This window comes from Acipenser ruthenus, chromosome 36, assembly GCF_902713425.1.
Source record: "Acipenser ruthenus chromosome 36, fAciRut3.2 maternal haplotype, whole genome shotgun sequence".
NCBI lineage: Eukaryota > Metazoa > Chordata > Actinopteri > Acipenseriformes > Acipenseridae > Acipenser > Acipenser ruthenus.
This window is the reverse complement of record NC_081224.1, coordinates 6,576,115-6,598,386: the sequence shown is the minus strand read 5'-3', so window position 1 is coordinate 6,598,386 and position 22,272 is coordinate 6,576,115. Positions and strand designations below refer to the sequence as shown.

Below are 22,272 nucleotides of genomic sequence, written 5' to 3'. Positions count from 1 at the left end.
AATGCATGATCTGATAGCAGTAAACAATCATCACATTCATATTTTCAATCAAGAGCAATGTGCTCATCAGTGATCAATAGACTGCATCATAAAAATAAACTGCATCAAATCTGGGATTAGTTTCTAGTGTGAACAGAACAGGCAGCAAAGCCGCATTAACTACTCCCAGATTTGATTGCAGATTCAACTCCTGGATTCATTTTGCTGAAGTGTGGAAACAGTATAAATGGGCTTTGCTGGAGACAAAGGGAAAATAAAAATAAACACAATAAGATCAACATCAGGACATTATGAGGGAAACAAATTTTTGTTTCTTTTTTTATATTACATCGTAAAAGGACCCATGACTACAGCAGAATCCACAACAGGTTCAGAAGGGAAAGAATGAAAGAAAGACAGGCTTCTTAATGGGTTTCAGAGATTCATCAAATATTACATTTTCTTATGTTCATTTGAAAGTTAATACATGAATATAAAAAAACGTAAGAAAATGTATGAATGAGAGGAGTCCATTCGACTCATCTGAGGGCGTCCATTCCTATACACCCACCACTCTCTGTGTGAAGAAATGTTTTGAATAGTAGCCTTTGTTTTCTATACATGAACAGCTTTTCTAAGCAGTATTTTCTTTTTCCAGCGCTCTGTACAGTCCCCTCCTGTGACACCACACAATACCATTTAGTGACAACTCCGAAGACCTGGACTGAAGCGCAGAACCATTGCAGAAGCAATTACACAGACCTGGTCACTGTGTACACCAAGGAAGAAGCAGAGCACCTGTACAATATAACGGAAAATGCTTCGGCTGGACGCATCTGGATCGGGCTGCATCGTGACAACTGGAAGGCTAGTATTAAAAAGAGTCATCTTCTGTACTGCAGCTGGTGCAGGCTCAGTAACATGAGTTACACAGCTAGTGTTTACCAATTGAGTTCGTACCAATTGCATCGAAAAAACAAGCGGAACAAAGTTGGAGACGAGCTGATCTCCAGCTTTAGTACGGTACTAAGGATCAAGCATTGTTGTTGTTACCAAACAGGAACTGAAGGGGGTTCCGAATCATTCTTTCATTCATTCATTATCAGAACCGCTTTATCCTTTTAAAGGGAGTCAGACACGACGCAAGGCGGGATGTCTTGAATCAGAACATTTGAAATATTTGTACCAGTAATGTATGTATTTTACGATATTATGAGCTAATAATCATTTTTACAATGTTACAAATAGGCCAACATTTATACATAAATATTAATTCGGCTCTAACATATATTTAAATGTGTGCACGTAATATTTTTTTTTATTTAAGATATACACTGAGTGTACAAAACATTAGGAACACCTGCTCTTTCCATGAAATAGACTGACGAGGTGAATCCAGGTGAAAGCTATGATCCCTTATTGATGTAACCTGTTAAATCCACTTCAATCAGTGTAGATAAAGGGGAGACAGGTTAAAGAAGGATTTTTAAGCCTTGACACAATTGAGACTTGGATTTTGTATGTGTGCCATTCAGAGGGTAAATGGGCAAGACAAAAGATTTACAGTAAGTGCCTTTGAACTGGGTATGGTAGTAGGTGCCAGGCGCACCGGTTTGAGTGTGTCAAGAACTACAATGCTGCTGGGTTTTTCACGCTCAACAGTTTCCCATGTGTATCGAGAATGGTCCACCACCCAAAGGACATTCAGCCAATGGCAGGCCAGTGGTCGAAAACGGCTCATTGATGAAAGAGGCCAAAGGAGGCTGACACGAATTGTGCAGAGCAACAGACGGGCTACAGTTAGTCAACTGACCCAACATTTGTGTCAAAAGACCCATAAAAGAATGCACAACTCGTCGTACCTTGACACGAATGGGGTATGGCAGCCGACGACCTAACAGAGTTCCACTTCTTTCAGCAAAACACAAGAAACTGCAGTTGCAGTGGGCTAAGGAAGGAAAACACTGGACACTGGAGGATTGGAAAAACATTGCCTGGTCTGATGAATCCCGGTTCTTGCTGTTTCACGCTGATGGGAGGACTAGGGTATGGAGAAAACCACATGAGTACATGCATCCATCATGCCGCGTGTCAACATTGCAGGCTAGTGGTGGTGGTGTGATGGTGTGGGGTGTGTTTTCATGGCACACATTGGGCTCCTTAATAAAAGTGGAGCAACGTTTGAATGCCACAGGATATCTGAACATCATTGCCAATCAGGTGCATCCCTTCATGGCAGCAGTGTATCCATCTGCTAATGGATTTTTTCAGCAGGATAATGCTCCATGCCACAAGGCTAGGATTGTCCAGGAATGGTTCCATGAACATGACCGTGAATTCAGCTTACTGCAGTGGCCTGCCCAGTCACCAGATCTCAATCCAATTGAGCATCTGTGGGATGAGCTATTCAGAGTAGAGATCCACTACCAGCCAACTTGACACAACTGAGTGAAGCATTGGAGTCAACATGGGCCAGCATCCCTGTGGAACGCTTTCGACACCTTGTAGAGTCCATGTTCCGACGAATTGAGGCTGTTCTGAGGGCAAAAGGGGGTGCTACTCAATATTAGGAAGGTGTTCCTAATGTTTTGTACACTCAGTGAATATGCATGGTAAAATACTCCATATCAGGGACGGACTGCCTATAAAATATTCAACCAAGTGCAATGCCATGAAATAAACTAGCAAAGCTAATTCTGTTTTTGATTACAACATTAGATTTATACATGATACAGACAGTTGCAGCTCGTGCGGTGCGGCCCAGGCTGTTTTAAAGGGAGTAAAGGATAACCGTGGTCAACACACACGGGCTGTTTCGACACCGTTCTCATTGGACCACAACAAGAACAAAACAGGGAAGGGGTGGTATTCCGAAGAAGTATCATAGATAATGATTTCTAAAAACACCCTGAGAACAGCGCTGTTTATTTTCTTTTTCAATGTGCCCCCAGGTCCTACTACGTAAAATAACACTTAACTCACATTCTACCCACTGTGTTACAATACCCGTACAGGAAGCAGATGCTTAAAATATAGTGATGACATATATATATATATATATGTATGTTATATGCGCACATTATTATTTCAGCAAAAATAAACTGCCAGTACATTCTGGGACTTTCACATGTCTTCCACTATTGCATTTAGTACGATACTAAAATTCTTAGTCCATAGCAAGAGTTAGACTGAGTTAGTCCCGTACTTAGTATCCTCTAGAGGGCAGCAACAGTTATTTTTGGGTTCGTTGCAATTGAGACCTTTTTTAGTATGCAGCTGGGGACTAACTTCAGCCGCCAAGTTCGTTGCAATTGGTATTTAACTTGCGTACTAGTTTAGTACGGAGCTGCGTACTAATGACGGGATCATCCCCAGTTAGTACGCAGCTTTCAGTTCGTTGCAATTGACCCCTAGTATTTACACTGTGACAGGCTCAGTAAAATTAGTTACACAGCTAGTGTTTACACTGTGACAGGCTCAGTAACATGAGTTACGCACCTAGTGTTTACGCTATGACAGGCTCAGTAACATGAGTTACACAGCTAGTGTTTACACTGTGAGAGGCTCAGTAACATGAGTTACACAGCTAATGTTTACACTGTGACTGGCTCCAGAGTGTTTACATTATGACAGGCTCAGAGTTACACAGCTAGTGTTTACACGGTGACAGGCTCTAGAGTGTTTACACTGTGACAGGCTCAGTAACATGAGTTACACAGCTAGTGTTTACACTGTGACAGGCTCAGTAACATGAGTTACACACCTAGTGTTTACACTGTGACAGGCTCAGTAAAATGAGTTACACAGCTAGTGTTTACACTGTGACAGGCTCAGTAACATGAGTTACACAGCTAGTGTTTACACTGTGACAGGCTCAGTAACATGAGTTACACAGCTAGTGTTTACACTGTGACAGGCTCAGTAACGTGAGTTACACAGCTAGTGCTTACACTGTGACAGGCTCAGTAACATTAGTTACACAGCTAGTGTTTACACTGTGACAGGCTCAGCAGTATCACAGCTCGAGTGTTTATTCTTCCAGGGGACACGGATATTCCTCAGTCCGTAAGTAAGTTGCACTTTGGAGATATTTTTAAAACCATTTATCCAGTTGTGATTGGAAAAGGTAGCAAAGTTATTATTTATTTTGATTTGTGAGGTTTCTTCTGTGTTAGGGTTTGGTGTTAGCTCCACAACCAGGTGATTAAATCTAGTTAAATGGTCCAATTGAAAAGTAGTTGAATGTGCCGATCACCGGTATGAATAGGTAAATCATAACTACACTATGTGCTGTTCAATCTCTTTGTACAAGAAAAGAGAAATAAAGATGGATAAAGTACAGTGAAATTACAGTTTGTGACAAGATAGTGTCAGGAATGAGACCTAAAGAGTCAGGAAGCTGCAGTTAAAGCATTCCCAAAGTTAGGATTAATGGCAGTGTTCCTGTTTACGGTAAAGTGAAGGTACATAACAAAATGCTAGGTTCAAATGAGGTGAATAAACATGTGCAAGCACTTCAAAAATGAAGCCCTGAGGAGAATTCCTCTCCTCTACCATCTTCCCCTACATTTACCAGCAATAGCAACTGATAATCCCTTGCCAGAAACATACTAATCATAATGACGTGCTATTTACTCCTAAATCCTTATGGAGGGACCAGCTCTTTCTAATTGATGTGTTAGGATCCCAAGGCGAAATACGACCCCATCTCCATCAGGTTGACTTTATAAAGCTGAAACCTTTTCATGTTCAGCTTGGGGTTGTCTTGACGGAGAAAATTCACTTTACCCGAAGCTGATAAGCCGATCTAAAGAACATCCAATACCAGAAAATCATCCCTTCATGTCAAAGTGAGACTAGTTTGAATTACCGACCTGAATTGTCATTCCTTCCTGTCAAAGTGAGACTAGTTTGAATTACCAGTCTGAATTGTCATCCCTTCATGTCAAAGTGAGACTAGTTTGAATTACCAGTCTGAATTGTCATTCCTTCCTGTCAAAGTGAGACTACTTTGAATTACTGATTTGAATTTTCATCCCTTCATGTCAAAGTGAGACTAGTTTGAATTACCAGTCTGAATTGTCATTCCTTCCTGTCAAAGTGAGACTACTTTGAATTACTGATTTGAATTTTCATCCCTTCATGTCAAAGTGAGACTAGTTTGAATTACCAGTCTGAATTGTCATTCCTTCCTGTCAAAGTGAGACTACTTTGAATTACTGATTTGAATTTTCATCCCTTCATGTCAAAGTGAGACTAGTTTGAATTACCAGTCTGAATTGTCATTCCTTCCTGTCAAAGTGAGACTAGTTTGAATTACCAGTCTGAATTGTCATTCCTTCCTGTCAAAGTGAGACTACTTTGAATTACTGATTTGAATTTTCATCCCTTCATGTCAAAGTGAGACTAGTTTGAATTACCAGTCTGAATTGTCATTCCTTCCTGTCAAAGTGAGACTACTTTGAATTACTGATTTGAATTTTCATCCCTTCATGTCAAAGTGAGACTAGTTTGAATTACCAGTCTGAATTGTCATTCCTTCCTGTCAAAGTGAGACTACTTTGAATTACCAGTCTGAATTGTCATTCCTTCCTGTCAAAGTGAGACTACTTTGAATTACTGATTTGAATTTTCATCCCTTCATGTTAAAGTGACACTAGTTTGGATTAATCTCCAGGGTAGCTCTAAATGTGTCAACCTGGGCTACTTTGGAAATATATATATATTTTTTTAAACTTAACACGGTAATGAATACATTGCAGACCCACGCTTTTAAATACAATGATCAAACCGCCCGATGTATTTATTTATGTATGCACCGTATTACTTTGAATTAACGTCGCCCTTGAATTAGCACCGCTCTCAATAAAGAAACATAAAGCTATTTTTTTTCTACCCCTGCTCAAAAAATAAAGAAAGAAACGTGCAACTCTGGCTATGTACATGTGATGCCCCTGATAAGACTGCAGCCTCAATCCAGCATGCAATACAAACTAATGTACACACACCTTAGTAAGCAAATTGTATTTTATGGTACAGTCCCGAAAGACAACCGAAGATGAACTACTTACAGCACAGCAGTCCTTCACGCCTTTTTTTTTCCCCAGCAGATTTTAGTGCCAACACAGCAGGGGATAAAATGAGGGCTGTCTGTTTACCTCATCGTCAGCTTGGATGGTGAAAACTTAAACTCAGAGTTTTGCCGGTCACTCTAAGCGCTATCCGAAAGCTGGCTGAAGATATCTTCTTGTAGGGGGTTTAGTTGTTTTGTTTTTAATTCAATTGGAATTGTACTCAGTCCTATACAAATACTGTATATAAAAATAACTTGCTTACTATCTATGAGAAGATTTAGTTTCAGTTTGTCTTACAGAGAAATTACAAACAATCAGGTAAATTACAGTGAGAAAAAAAACAAAAAAACAAGTAGGATATATTTTAGTTTTAACAGAAATCAAACCGATATTCAGAGGTAAAACAACTGCATCACACTCAACTACAGTTCTCTCTCTTCTACTTGTCCCGCCCAATAGCAACCAATACACACTCCTGATTCACTGGTACAGTACTCCCCTGACCACTCAACTCCCACCTAATAGGCTCTTGTTAACTGTCAGTAAATGTACAGTATTCAAGCTCCCAAAAGAGTATATTGCTGCAGATCAGAGGCTCTCATGGCGCCATTTCTAAAATGCCTTAAATCATGTAATAAAACACTGCACCGTTCAAAAGCCATAGTATTTCTGATAAACACCGCCCTCGAATAAACGCTGCCTTTAATTAAGTGCTGCAGCCGTTTAACGGTTTAAAATAAACACAGCGGCGCTAATTCAAAGTAATACAGTATTTATTTATTTATTATTACAAAAGTGCGCTAAGTAATGTTTAATTATTAATCAATATTGCTACAAGCATGCACATATCAACATTCCAAATTCATAAACATACACAAAAAAGGAACAGTGCAAAAACAAAATGGTAAAGCAAGTAGCCTCTATACCAGCGTTCTTCAATCAGCATCCTGAGGGCTTTTTAAAATTACGTTTTGCAGGAGAAAATTATGCTAGGCGGGTTGTCTATTTTTGATACTACTAAATGGCTAGCAGGGATCACTCGAATTCATAAAGGGGAAAAACACAGAAAAACAGCAACACTAAATATAATAATAATATTCAAGTTATATTTACTAACCCCTAAAAAGGAAATATTTCATATATTAGAAAGCTACTTGTTCACAGTTAATAAAAAAATGAGCCCTTAAAATGCAGCATGATTAAAAGTAACTCCCGTAAAAATGGCTTATTTTCAAATAAAAAATACAGAGCTTTAGATTCATTATGATATTTTTCACTTTCCATTGTATTTGAAAATATGTAATTTTAGACCGCAAAGTGGTTAACAGTGTACAGGTGCAGGTGATCAATAATCAGACAAACAACTATAATCCAGGTGCAATGAAGGTTTAATTGTATAATCCAATGCCTGATGGTTAACAGCAGTAAACAATAATAATGTTAATGAAGCAATACAGCAGCGTGTATTGCTTATTCATAATCCGTGGGTTTGCCCCGAAATAATAACAGTCCCGTTTCAGTTCACCCACACGTAACACATACCCAAACACCAACACCAGTCCAGAGTGCGTGCTCTAGTGCTCGTAGTGAATTCAGTTCTTTCGTGACAACAAAGTGCAGTGATGTTGATCCGGGTTTAGAGCTGGCCTTTGGCGACAGCTCCGGCTCGTGTTAGCGACAAACAAAACAAACAAAACACTCACGTATCACAACACCGGTTCTCCTTTTGGTTGTTCGATTTAATCATTCACAAAGGCGCAGATCACCTTACTATGTCCCCTTTTCATACCGTCAACCATGACCCCTTGGTTAACGAGCGCACTCGCTCCTCCAATCCGCGGATGCCCCACCGTTAACCTTCTGGGTCAATGATTTAGTGTACTGTAGCTCAATCCCCTTTCTAGATGGCCGATTTCTGCCAAACCCTGGGAATGAACTGTCGGGCCATCTAGTCCACGGTACTCTGTTCCCTTTACTCAGCACCCTCACAGGTTGGGAAGGAGATCTAACACTAAGAATCATTCGATCTCTGTCACAATGACACAAACTGCACAGATCTCAAAGACATCCAGCTGCACAGAACGTAGTGCACAGCAGTGATAAATTCAGTCCTGTGGCCATGCTTTTTCATTTTTTTTAATTTTTAATTGTGTTCAGGAAGAAGAAGGCAAGGTTTTGTAAAAATAGTTGGGGGCCTTGGTCAGCTGCCCTTCATTACAAATTTGTTGCAGATACAAGGTCGCCGCTATCTACAGGGTATTTGCGTCCCCTAACAAGCGACATTTACAGGAACAAATGATCACTGCACTTTATCTGGTAATAACCCTTCTCCTTCCTTGTTTACAACTCACTCTGTATGTAAGCTGCCCTCAATCAATAAACTTTAGTTTAGTCACACGCTCGGTATGCACATTCATTCCCATTTGTGTCAGTACACTCCATAACCTAACTGGGAATATTTGTTTTACAGTTTACTATTATTATTTAACTTCAAATAATGACTCCTCTCCTGTAACTTCTATCTTTCCTTAAGGCTTGTTTAAATGCTTGCTGTTCACCCTGGTCCACTTCTGACAAGGAAAATTTGAATGTATTTACGCGTGCCACACAAAGTGGGGTGCAGCCCCCACAATTCTCTGTTCAGTCGTCCCCCCCCCGTCCCCTCCCCTCCCCCTCATCATGGAAAGTCCGGCACCATTGTCATGGTGAATTTGCCATGCCACCGCCACTGATTGCTGTGCTTTCAATCCTTCACTTGCATGCTTGTTGCACAGTAATTTTTCAAAAACAAAGCCGGTGTGTGCGAGTGTCAGAATTTTAGAGAAAAAGAAAGGGAATTAGATGTCCATTTTAATTGAATAGTTTTAATAAAATTAAGATTACTAGCATGTAGTTTTAATAGTATTACAGTGATAAATATATGTGCTTTGTATATGTATTATTAAATGCCAATCAGAAATCGTATAATTTCAATCGTATCATTGCACATCATGAGTGCCTCGTGGCCCCCCAAGATTTGGACATTGCCTTATCTGGCCCTCCAGTGAATGTAATTGAATACCTCTGCATCAAAATACTACATTAATATTGTTTGAAACTGAAGACTTTCTTGTGTGAAGAGAAATGAAAGCTAACTTGCTTTAAGAAAGGAACATATTTTATTTAGCATATGTTCATCCACAACTTTAAACACTCAATTATAAATCTTACACAAAAACTATATTTTTTTAAACTATATACAATTCTACCCATAGACCCTGTTTATTTTCTTAGACGGTAAAGCTGAATGAATGCCTTTATTGCCATGTTATCAACTTAATAAAAATGTTCTAAATTAAAGAAAACAATTTAAATACTTATAGTAACAAGAGGCAGAAATGTTACTTTCCAGCAGGTCGTTGAGCTACCATGACATTTAGAGTTAGATAACAATCCCTGCGAGAAACGGTTCTCCTTCCAACTTTTTCCTGGAGGACCACAGCCATGACATTTCGTGGGTCACCTCTACCTCGGTCCACATCTGGGATTCTGACTGTGACAGTCCACCTCTTTTTGCAAGCTTGAACTTCTTGTTATTGTTGGATGTCATGGTGCTCTCTTTGCTGCTTCTGGGAACCCTGTATACTTGTTTCTTGCTGCACCAGTCACAGAGAACCTGAGATCCAAACTCTTCCTCCTCCTGTTCCTGAACAGCACAGATGACATGGCAATTTTGTCCACAACTAGTCCGAAAAAGTTAAAAACTAGAAAACTAAAAGCCTTATTGTTTTTGAAGGAAAACAACAAATCAAAATAAAATAAAACCCCCTCTAACTCAAATTCCCTACTTCCGAGTGGTAGATGGAAGGACATTTTCCAAGTCTTCCTCGATGTCAAGATTTCTGCATCTGCGAAACCAACCCTAGCTCTGGTCCCAAACATAACCTGATATGGAGATTGCTATATTCCAGTGTGATTACCACTATCTTTCTGAAGCTGAACAAAACGCAAGCCGTCTACACAGTGTTCTGATTCATCCCTGCGGCGCCTGTCTCTGACATCCTGGTTTGCCTGTTCTACTGTGGCGATCTTTACTTCAGGCCACACTTCTATTAGATTTTCAATTATTTTATTGGCAGGTTCCTGACCATTGTTACTTTGAAGTCTGCAAGGTGCCCCAATTATGTTAAAAATATCAATGATTACATAAGCTACTTCTTTAGCTCACTTGGTTTTCAAAGAACGGAGAAAGCTGAATTTTGTCAGGTGGTCTTGATAGTTTAAAATGTAAGAGAATTTTCTATGCCTTTCTGTCTGCATGTCGATATGATGTACCTGGCAGTAGGAATTCATACATCAGAAAAACATAGGCTTCACTACTTGCCCTTTCTTAGCATGTTGCTTTTTTAGTTGGCATTCTTTACACATGTGTAAATAAATCTCCAAAACAGCCCTGGTGACATTTGCATATTTTTGGTTCAGTTCTTTTTTCATGCATCGCATTATCTTGTGGCCCACTTTAACGAGAGCAGCATTAATCACGTCAAAATAGTCAGGCACAGCAACAAAAACGTATCTTCAGTAGCATCATTTCCAGAAGTCATCGCTGCTCATTCAGTTACACCCCCTCATGGTAACTAACTGATAGTGCTTGAGATGGCTGTAGTGCTAGAAGACTGTATTTCACTAGTTTCACTTTTACACAAAGGGACGAAGATTCAGATTGGTAATTCAGAGTAGTCTCACTTCGACATGATTTTCTGAATAAAGTGAATTGTTTGTGTTGTGATGGGATCATTCGCAAGACAACCCCAAGCCAACACGAAAAGATTTTTGCTTTCTAAAAATGTCAATTAACCCCAAGTCAATAGGGTCGACCCAATGGCCATGGAGTCGTATTTCGGCTTGGGATCCTAACAGATAATAATTCCAATACACAGCTTAGCTGGAGGGGCACCAGGATCAGGGGGCGGAGAAGCCACCTTCACCACCTCTTAAACCTGCTGTTGCTTTTTTAAACAGACACCCTGGAAGTGGTCTGACGGAGGGATTTCATCATTTCTGCACTGGCAAAAAGGGAGCCCAAGGATGCGGGAAGAAGTGAATGACGCCAACTGTGTAATCATGCTTTACTTAGTGAAGGGTCAATGGGCAGATGTGAATTGCAGCAACCGCTTCCCCTTCTTTTGCTATACAGGTAAGGAGCTCTGTTCTCTTTCAGCTCAGTTGAGTGCATGTATTATACACAGTGTGCCCATAAGCACTGCCAGCCTCTGTTAAGGGATGTGTCATACAGATGTATTTCTACATGTTCTAAATATAATCCCTGTCTGTGTTCTGAAATATCTCTGCTGTTGTTTCCGCCTATAATTATTGATCATGCTTACTGTATGTGACAGTGTATTTCTATCCCTCTCTGCTCTGTGTTGCAAAAACAACAAAAACAACAAAAAAACGTACCTGATAGTTCATGAAACATTATCTGCTTATATCCACTCGTTCCTTGATATGTATAAATGTTGTAACATATACAGTATATATATTAAAACACATGAGCCAGAATAAATGTTCTAATATAATTATAAGTCAAATGCATTGGATTTACAGTGTTTCCTGTTTTTTTAAACAAGTTCCTGGGCTGTTTTGTTTCTGCGTGCTGTTGTAAACTGCCTTAAAAATCAAATGTCCGTCTCAGTGACGTCACACGAAAAAACAAACAAATCAGGCAGTGAAATGCAATCCCGCCCCTATCCAATAATATGTGTTTACAACCTGCACTGCAAAGTATGGTGGCCCATCAAATAAATGAAGTGTGCTATTTACTGTGTTTACCCGATCACAGGTCCAGAATGACACTTCCGTATGATCATGTTTACATGAATACGGTTCTTAAAGGGTTAATAATTCTTTGGTTTTCTTAGTCCCATTATCCTTGTTGTCCAGTAAAAACTAACCCGTTCACTGCCACACTGTTCTAACTGGGGCCATGTCAATGATACAGACCACATGCTTTGAAACAGTTCAAATAAAGTTCCATTACAGGAAGTGTCCAATGGACATTAACGGTTTCAGTGCCACTTAGTTTTAACCTCTGACCGTATTAATGATGCAGACTTTACAAGCTGTATTCTACGATTCTCTCAAAAAAGTTCCATTACAGGTGGTGTCCAGTAGCAGTTAATCTTTCCACATTCTTTTGGACCATCAAGACCCAGCCACATTCCCCACGTGGATGTGTCAGGAATGGAATTAACCCAATCCCTGCCAAACTCAAATACAAAATAATCCATCTTTAGTTACACACAATATATGCAAACACACATTATTTACATATGCAGGGCTTCCATCCTGTCACAGCCAGCAAACTTGTTTCTATCAGACGGATGGGAAAAATACAGTGAAATACTGTATGCCCACAACAAGCACAAGAAGCACCACGCTCAGTTATCCTGCAGATACACTATCATTGCATTAGATCCACCACTGTGTCACCACTCTCAAGCGCAGATCTTAAAAAGAGAGAAAATATCCAAAAATGAAGCTCTTTCTGATATTTGCCAAAGAGTAAAACAAATCCTTTATTATTATTATTATTATTATTTATTTCTTAGCAGACGCCCTTATCCAGGGCGACTTACAATCGCAAGCAAATACAAATATTATTATTTGTTTGTTTGTTTATTTATTTGACGTACAAATCTCTGGACATTCTTTTAATGAGAATTGATACATGCACCACATGTATGCGTATGGACGCAGATGTTTCAAGCTCCCTGATATGATCAAGTACAAATCACATTCAAATCTCTTCCAATACAAAAAATGACATTCATAGCAGTCAATGCTAATGAAATAGGAGGTGGGGTTTTAAACTACATTTCAGGTACAAAGAAGACTTAAGGGGGGCATGATTGAAGTCTTTAAAATCTTAAAAGGTGTTAACCCTATCCAATACTTTAAGCACAATACAGAAACCAGGACCAGAGGACACAATTGGAAATTAAGTGGAGATAGACTTAGGTCACTAAAGTATACTTCAACCAGAGAGTGGTGAGGGTTGGAATGGGTTACCTCGTCATGTTGTTGACGCAGAATCCCTTGGATCCTTTAAGACCCAACTTGACAAAGTTTTGAGATCATTCAGCTACTAGGAACCGGACAAGGTTAGATTGGCTGAATGGCCTCCTCTCGTTCATAAATTTGCATTAAAACAGACGCCACAAGTGTGTCCCATTTGTCCAGAACCAAATACTGCAGAAGCATCCACAGGATCATATCCTAACCCATAACCTTTAACTTAATCCTAACTAACAAAGCATTTAATACTGGACGAATCAACAAACTGCACACGTGCGACTGTCTCCTTCGGTTTAGTTTCCACAGAAGTCACACAGGACAGTGAAGATGACGCTAATAGTAATATTGCATGAAATATTAATATTTGACACTATCTTTTAACCACTATTGTGCTGTATAATGATGCTTGGTAACACAGCTGTACACTAGACCTTCATCTATGGAAAACTGACTGCACAATGAGAGTATTGTGAGTGGAAACACAAAGTGGATACTAACTGAAATTACAAATGCGTTTTCATGCAGACATTGATGAGTGCGCCCAAACCCCCTGGCTCTGTGGTCCGAATGCACAATGTACCAACACTGTCAGAAGCTACACCTGCTCCTGTAATCCTGGATTATTTCCTAATACTGGATTGAGATGGATACTCAATCAAACACGGTGTGAAGGTACGTAAATAGAAGACACCTTTCACTGGAGTTTACTAGAGCAGAATACGCTTCCCACTAGGGCTGTGTTCAAAGGTTCGAAGGTTCGTTTGCTAGCCAGGAATTCAAAGCTAGTTCTAAACCTTGAAGGTTTGCCGGGAGGCAATCAGATGTTTATTCATTTTTTTCTCTGTAACAAAAACCGTTTGACAATGTGTGAATACTATAAATCATACATTAAATGTCACTCACATGCAAAATTTGATCTTTTGATTTGTATAATGCCTATTACTGAAACAAAAGTTGTTGTACAGTGCAGTCCGTTTATAAGAATCGCTGATATAAAAATCAACCGCATATAGTGATCAAAACCACTGGGACCAAATCATTCCTATACCAACCAATGTAAAATAATCTGCTTGTTAGAATCAAGCAATCCGCTTATAAGAATCATTTTGGGGCAAACTGACTACATGTAATACGGTACTTGATCAAGTGCTATGACGTGTACCGCCAATAAAAGCCATTTTTGAATTTGAATTTGATCACATCTCGCGTGATTAGGCACGTATGCAGCATGGATAGTGCAATGATGCAGGAAACACTGCACTGTTTGTAATCAAACGTGACTGCGTCACTGCATTGTGCAGGTATGTTTTTTGTGTTCTCTGTTAGCGAAAGTGTGTTTCAATAAAGTGAATACACGTTCATTGAATACATACAGTGTTATTGTGTGATATGCAGGTAGACGGCGCAGCGCGGTGAGGAGGGGGTGGGAGGGGGGGATTGCAGAGCTTTGCATCTCCGTTTTATGAAAAACTGTGAGATTTGCATCGCAACAGAAAATTAATAAGCCATAGATGTTTAAATGTAGTGGTCGTCCTGACAGTAAAATACTGTACTGTAATGTCATTTTAATTCAAAGTCCATTACACGTAACACCGCACGGCAGTTAAACTAGGCACCCTCACGAGACGATCACTTCTCAAGTATACTGTAGTAAAATAGGATTCTGCAGCCTTGAGTAAGCATACGTCATAACCATGATCGTATAACAAGCTGCTTACCCATGAGGACTTGTTTTGATGTATTGTCCTTAGTAATTGAGCACCATTGACATCTGTATACTGTATTTAAACTGCTGATGGCACGCTTTTGCTAACTGTAATGCAACAGAGTGGCCGAGGACAGTGTAAATTATCAGGCTGGAGTCTTGATTTACAGTTTTAAACTGGTGTTGGTTTTATTTTTCTTACAATGCGGTGGCGAAATAACCACTAATAAAACAAACCAAATAATCCTAGCTCTCAGCTGGAGCTCTAACTAACAGTACTGTATGTGGAACAAACACTAGATCTCTTACTCGAGTTTTGGTTTCGTTTTGTTACTTCTGCTTCCTTACGCCTCTATACCCCCCATCACAAGCTATCGGCTAAGCCATTTCTATCAAGGTGTCATTAACTTTAACAAGCAGTTAACCAATTAACTATTATCCTTAATTCGTTAAGGAAAGCAGCTGTGTTTTTTTTGTCGGCGTGTATACATGCGGGAACTTGTGACATCTAGTGGTCCACCCATTACACTGCCGCCAGGAAACACACTCTTATCATTCTCATACTAAGTTTGATTCTGCACCACAGTAATCATATCGGTCCGCTTTTAAGAATCATCCACTTATAATAATCAAAACACCCAGGACGGATGTGATTCTTATAAACAGACTGCACTGTATTAAAATCCAGCAAGGGGCATTATAATACAGGAAGACACTATCAGATAGGCGAACCCGTCCGATCCTGTCTCCCTAATGATAGTGCCACTGGAGGTGTTATAATATAGGGAGATACTATCAGATAGGTGAACCCGTCCGATCCTGTCTCCCTAATGATAGTGCCACTGGAGGGGTTATAATACAGGGAGACACTATCAGATAGGTGAACCCGTCCGATCCTGTCTCCCTAATGATAGTGCCACTGGAGGTATTATAATACAGGGAGACACTATCGGATAGGCGAACCTGTCCGATCCTGTCTCCCTAATGATAGTGCCACTGGAGGTGTTATAATACAGGGAGACACTATCAGATAGGCGAACCCGTCCGATCCTGTCTCCCTAATGATAGTGCCACTGGAGGTGTTATAATACAGGGAGACACTATCAGATAGGTGAACCTGTCCGATCCTGTCTCCCTAATGATAGTGCCACTGGAGGCGTTATAATACAGGGAGACACTATCAGATAGGTGAACCCGTCCGATCCTGTCTCCCTAATGATAGTGCCACTGGAGGGGTTATAATACAGGGAGACACTATCAGATAGGTGAACCCGTCCGATCCTGTCTCCCTAATGATAGTGCCACTGGAGGCGTTATAATACAGGGAGACACTATCAGATAGGCGAACCCGTCCGATCCTGTCTCCCTAATGATAGTGCCACTGGAGGTGTTATAATACAGGGAGACACTATCAGATAGGCGAACCCGTCCGATCCTACCTCATACGTCATGGCAACCCCCCCCCCCCCCCCCATAAAAGTATATTAACAAACGTTATTAATACATGTCAAAACAACAAAACAACCATCACTATTGGTGTGTCTGTATGAGTTCAAATGTATTCAAATTAGGTTCAGGTATTTCAATATAATATTAACAAATAATAACTGAGTTACGTGTAAATAAGTAAATATACACACACGCATATCTATTGTTTAACTATGAGAAGCCCCTGCTTGTTGGAACCAAGGTTCGCCACAATATATGAGGCTGTGTGGTTGAGTGGTTAAAGAAAAGGGCTTGTAACCAGGAGGTCCTCAGTTCAAATCCCACCTCAGCCACTGACTCATTGTGTGACCCTGAGCAAGTCACTTAACCTCCTTGTGCTCCGTCTTTCGGGCGAGACGTAGTTGCAAGTGACTCTGCAGCTGATGCATAGTTCACACACCCTAATCTCTGTAAGTCGCCTTGGATAAAGGCGTCTGCTAAATAAACAAATAATAATAATACCTCTTCGTAGTAGTGCATACTGATAAATCATCTCCTGATCACTCGTTTTATCACCAAACTCCTGTATTCATGAGATATGCCCCTTTTATTTATTTATTTTTTTCGGCTTCTCTCGGCTCCTATCGGTCTCAATCGGCCATTGAATGGTTTTCTCAGCTTTTTCTGGAGAAAAAATGACTAGAGACCTGTTTTTTACGTCTTTTTGATGATGTCAGACAGGGTCCGACATTGCACCAGAAAGGGAAAATTGCAATGTCGGACCAGGTCTGACATAAGACCTCAAAGGGTTAAATGCATTCTTTTGTTTTGTGGTATCCATTATTGTACATCGAACCCAACTGAGCATAGGTAAAAGGGCCTCTGTATGGTCAATAACAAAATCTGCTTATAAATAGGCCAAGGAATCGTGAATTCACTGAAACGGAGAGACAAAACACAAGGCAGAAACCTTGGACCTTTAATGGTGCACATCAGTGGGGCAAGCATGACCACATTATTGTGCATTTATAATTGTCAATTTGTAATTGCAATGTTCTTTTCTTTTTACTTGCAGATTGCTAATCTCCTGTAAAATGAATCTGATCAAATCAAACTGTCTCGAACTGTCAGAACTAATGACTCGAATTGACTTGAGTCAGATAGGTGACTCGACTCGACTCAAGCAAACTCTGTGACTCGACTCGACTCGAGTCTTTACCCCCTTGTGACTCAACTCGAGTCCCAATTTTTGTGACTCGATTACAACACTGCTACTTACAGCAGCAGGGCTTCTGCCCTGTCACAGTTACATATTGATTTAGCCAATAATCATGATTATCGTGATAATTTACAGACGATAATCGATAGCAGCAAATTGCATTATGGTCCTACACGACTGTATATGTATCAGTAAGTATCTCAAGCAGCATCAATTACGTGTATACGTGTAATTATAAAAACATGATTACTGTTCTATATAACGTATTTTTAAACGGCATGTGGATGTTTTATTCCATTTATATGGATTACCTGTAAAATAATAAGATTTTCAATAAAATATAATTTAGTAGCTACGGTGACGGACACTAGTAAACTATGCAAATTAGTACCATCGAAGGTTCGAACCTTCGTTCGGTAATGTGTTCCGAACCGTTGATGGTCAAAATGTACCCTTCGTTACAGCCCTACTTTCCACTAATTATATTTTGTGTTAGTTCCTGTTACTTGGTAACTTATTCTCGTGCTGTTTTGTTTTTTCAGATTTAACAAAGATCCAAGATGGGAAAACCTGCAATATTCCAATTAATGTAGGTGATCAGTTTGTTAAAAAACATCTATACTGCTCCAAACAATTAAGCGCTATTCAGAGAGGTATATATTAAATAGCGGTACTGTATGCAGATTATGTGTTTTTTGTCAGCAGGTATTAAATGAACCTGTTGAAAATGTGATAATTTCACAAAAAGAAAAGCAGCCTTTCCTTTGTTTGTCCTCATCTATACAATTGAGTATCAATCCACGGCAATGGAATCTGCATTGAGAGATTTAAAAGCTGCTTGGAGGCTCGTTTCTTTCACCCAAGGTGCTGACATTGTTACTGGTGCTGTAAACTGTAACACAACATGCAGCAAAACTAGCAAATGCCACCGATTCGTCACGTACCATTTCCTTATCCTTACCTTCAGAGCTAATCGTCCTAAATTAATCATCTACCGGGCTTGTATACTGGGAGATGTAGTTGTTTGTCAAGCTTAATCAGGGGTAAAATCTTATCCAGGACTACAATCCCACAATTCACTGCAGAGATGTTGCTCACACTGAGATTGACGCATTTCTATGGAAACGAGCAAAGTGAAAATCAGGAAGTAAAATCAAAATGATTATATATGAAACGGAAAACAAATGATCACAGATAAAATGTAAGTGGTTTGAGTTGGTTTGATCACGACAGTTTCTATATTAAACCACTCATTCAGATTGTTATTGATTGCTACTCAATAATTGCGCAGACAAGGGCAAACAAGGGAAAGCTTTGTGTTTAGGGAGTGTTATTCCATTTGAATTGATACCTAGCAACTTAAAACATTTTAAAGGGAATGACTTGGAAAATCTGAGACTCTGCACATCCCTAGCAAGCGTTATAATCCCAAAAAGAAATAATGCCCAACACCTCTCTCTATCTGTTTTAATAAACAGAGGTATCAGATGGTCAGGTGATGGTAACATGCAAATATGTGACATTTCAGACAAAGGTAGGAGGGTCCCAATTATTCACCATACCTGCCCTATTGTCTACCCTTCATACTGTACGCCAGTATAGTGTGTGATCACTATAGACACCCCTTCATACTGTTCACCAGTATAGTGTGTGATCACTATAGACACTAACAAAGGCCTGCCACTGATTATACATATTGGAAATGAGTGCTTGTGTAAGCATCCCAATGTTAAAAAAACAACTGTTTCCATTCTGTTGCTATTAAGATAAATAGTAATATGTGCTTTTCTTTGTTTTTTTACAGACAGGGACATTGAGTCACCTAAACAGTTCCTCAGCCTGGTTTTGTCTCATCACTAACTTCAATTCCACTAACTTTACATCTGGATATCAGGTGCAGGTCAGAATCAGAGTTCTCTTACCCTTATCAGTGCAGCTGAACACAGCTTATTAAACCTGAACCCTCTCCCTCCACCCACGAACTCTCAGTACCTTCTGCTGCACAGGACTAAAGAACATAAAGCCAGTCCACTTCTCCCCGCTCACTCGCCTTGCGAATGACTGCTTTGTTGTTTAGTCAGTTAGAGCACAGGCCTCAACATAGCCTATTAAGCCTGAGGGTGACCCAATTCGACCAGAAACGGCGTGAGATGACAGGAATCAGAAAGCCACATTCCTAAAACTCACACCGCTTGTCCACCTCGGCTCAGACAGACAGCGCCTGCAGCTGAGAGCTAGAGAGCTAGCTGCAGCTTCTCCCTTTTAACAATAAACTTTATTTACAACTAAAAATTGAGTCACAATGCACTATCACTACCTGTGCTGAAGGTCAGCTCCATGCTCGTGCCTCACTCCCATGTTCCTAGCGTCACTCTGACAGGTCAATAGCTTTATGAAAAATATTCTTTATAGCAGTGAGGATGGTGAGGGTATGGAATGGGTTACCTGGTCATGTTATTGAGGCAGAATCACTTGGTTCCTTTGATACCCTTTACTTTTGAGATCAATCACCTACTAGGTGATTGACCTACTAGTCACCTACTAAGACCAACAAACACTTTGTTTCCATTCTTCTGCTGGTCTCTGCCGATGTGCAGAACACAGGGGGTATTTGGCGTCGCATATTCTTCATACGATTCTGTCCACCGAGAGAGGCAGCTCAAGCCATTTTAAAGTGAATTGTATATTACTTTCATACCATAACATCTCTGTGTGTATTCATTTTATATTGAAATAACATTTGTCAAGTGTGGTTTTATTCATCTAGTACAAGAGACAAAAACTACAAACAAATTGGAGAAAATTGTTTTTCTAGTCCAGTTTCGCATGTGCTGCATGACAGGCAGAATCTTTCAATCTGGTTGTATTTATTTTTTTAGTATGGTACTGTATGAAAGGTTCTATTGACTGCTGTTTCTATGATGTCTCAAACAGATTTTAATGAATTGTGCATGTATTTACATACTGGGGAAATAAAGTACAACGAAAAAAGAAAACACCCTTTTGAAATCCGCCATTGAAAAAGAAACACATTTAATCAAAAAGGAAATTGATAAGAAACGATTTAAACATATACACTGAGAAAAATGACTTGAGCTTGCGGCTGAGATGCTGTTCCACAGACTCTGCGCTATGTGAAGAAACTTTGTGCCAGTGTTAGGATCCTTTTCTCAATGAAGTGTAAGAATATCTTGACAAGTGTGACATATTGTAGCTGTAGCATTGTTGCAGTGAGGAGTCAGAATATTTTAATCTTCATAAAAGTGTCATCATTATCAAATACTGTACACAGCCCACAAGCCCCCCTCCTCCCAGTGTGCAGTTTGTACATTTTCAGAAAAAGAAGATAATTCTGGACGACTCCTTAAGGGATTAATGGACTTCCATTTATTCTTTTCTTTCAGCAAGTGGCTGTTGTTTTAAGCTCTGCTCTGAATGACACTTCCTTGTGGAATAACCTGACCAGAGGTGAGAAGTCTGTTGCAGCTGAAGCATACCTGGACACTGTAGAGAGGGCAGTGCTGCAGTTGACTGAGCCTTCTGATGCTCTGTTAAGGAAAAATGTGCGCTCAGACAATCTAGGTAAGGAGGAGTCCTTTACCCATTATCAATAGAACTAGAACATAAAAAGATAGAACTAGAATAGGCACAGCAACAAAAAGACCTTGGTGTTGTAATAGACTCTTTGCTGTCAGCAACTACACAGTGCGGGGAAGCAATCAACAAGGCAAACAGCATGCTTGGGTATACAGACACAACTGTAGAGTATCAATCCAAGGAGGTTATGATGAGGTTGTATAATGCACTGGTGAGACCACACTGAGAATATTGTGTCCAATTCTGGTCACCGCAGGATCAAAGGGACATTGTTGTCCTGGAGTCCAAGGAAGAGCAACCAGACTAATTCCAGGGCTTAAAGGACTGAGCTATGAAGAGCTGAATCTATTAGCCTAGAATAAAGAAGAGTTAGGGGGAGTGAAGTATTTAAAATCTTGAAAGGGAATGACATAGTTAACCTGAACCAATTAAGCACAGTACAGAAACCAGGAACAGAGGACACAGTTGGAAATTAAGTAGAGATAGACTTAGGACAGAGGAAAGGAGACACTTCTTCACACAGAGAGTGGTGAGGGTATGGAATGGGCTGCCTAGTCACGGCAGAAACACTTATCTTGACGTTCTGAGATCAATCAGCTACTATGAGTTTAGATGGGTCTAATGGCTTCCTCTCGTTCATACATTTTCTAAGAGATACATTTCTGTGCTCTTTGGTGACATTCAATTAAACTGTCCAGAGGTGCGGTATATACAGTGTGGAAAGTGCTGGGTCAGTACCCAACCATACAAATGCATTCACATTTTTTAAACTATATGGTAAGTAAAGATGCATGACGGGATTATGGGAATGGCATGGAAATGATGCTCCGGTCATTCCTTCCAAGCAGGTATGAACTTTGTTATTTTCATGTAAAATGTGTTCAACAAAACTTACTTCGTAGGAAACCCACTTAGCAATTCCCTTACTTCAAATTGCCTTTTCCTTCAAGATATGGAGTTGCTGATTATACCATTCAAACACAACACATCAGAGGAACAGTTACGAGCCAATAATAACACACTGGAGATTAAGCTGGGAAAACTTATGGAAGAGAATAAGCAAGGTAATGGCTAATAATATACCTCTAGCAATTCCATTTCCCTGTTAGTACTGCATTTACTTTGTGAAGGATTGTATCTCACTAAAGACAGGACTGTGCAATTGCTGTAAAATAAGACTGTCTGTCAAACGTCCATATATCACACTTGCTTAC

General features: G+C 39.9%; 1 protein-coding gene across 1 annotated transcript in view; it reads left to right on the top strand.

Annotated features, from left to right (window-relative positions):
• Nucleotides 1-22,272, top strand: part of LOC117402120 (adhesion G protein-coupled receptor E3-like) — a 48,430-nt gene that overhangs the window by 10,018 nt on the left and 16,140 nt on the right. The window contains exons 3-9 of the mRNA XM_059008033.1: nt 638-846; nt 11,055-11,229; nt 13,635-13,781; nt 18,004-18,050; nt 19,266-19,361; nt 20,866-21,043; nt 22,009-22,122. Of these exons, the coding sequence (XP_058864016.1) occupies nt 638-846; nt 11,055-11,229; nt 13,635-13,781; nt 18,004-18,050; nt 19,266-19,361; nt 20,866-21,043; nt 22,009-22,122 (966 nt within the window). The remainder of the gene's footprint in view (nt 1-637; nt 847-11,054; nt 11,230-13,634; nt 13,782-18,003; nt 18,051-19,265; nt 19,362-20,865; nt 21,044-22,008; nt 22,123-22,272) is intronic.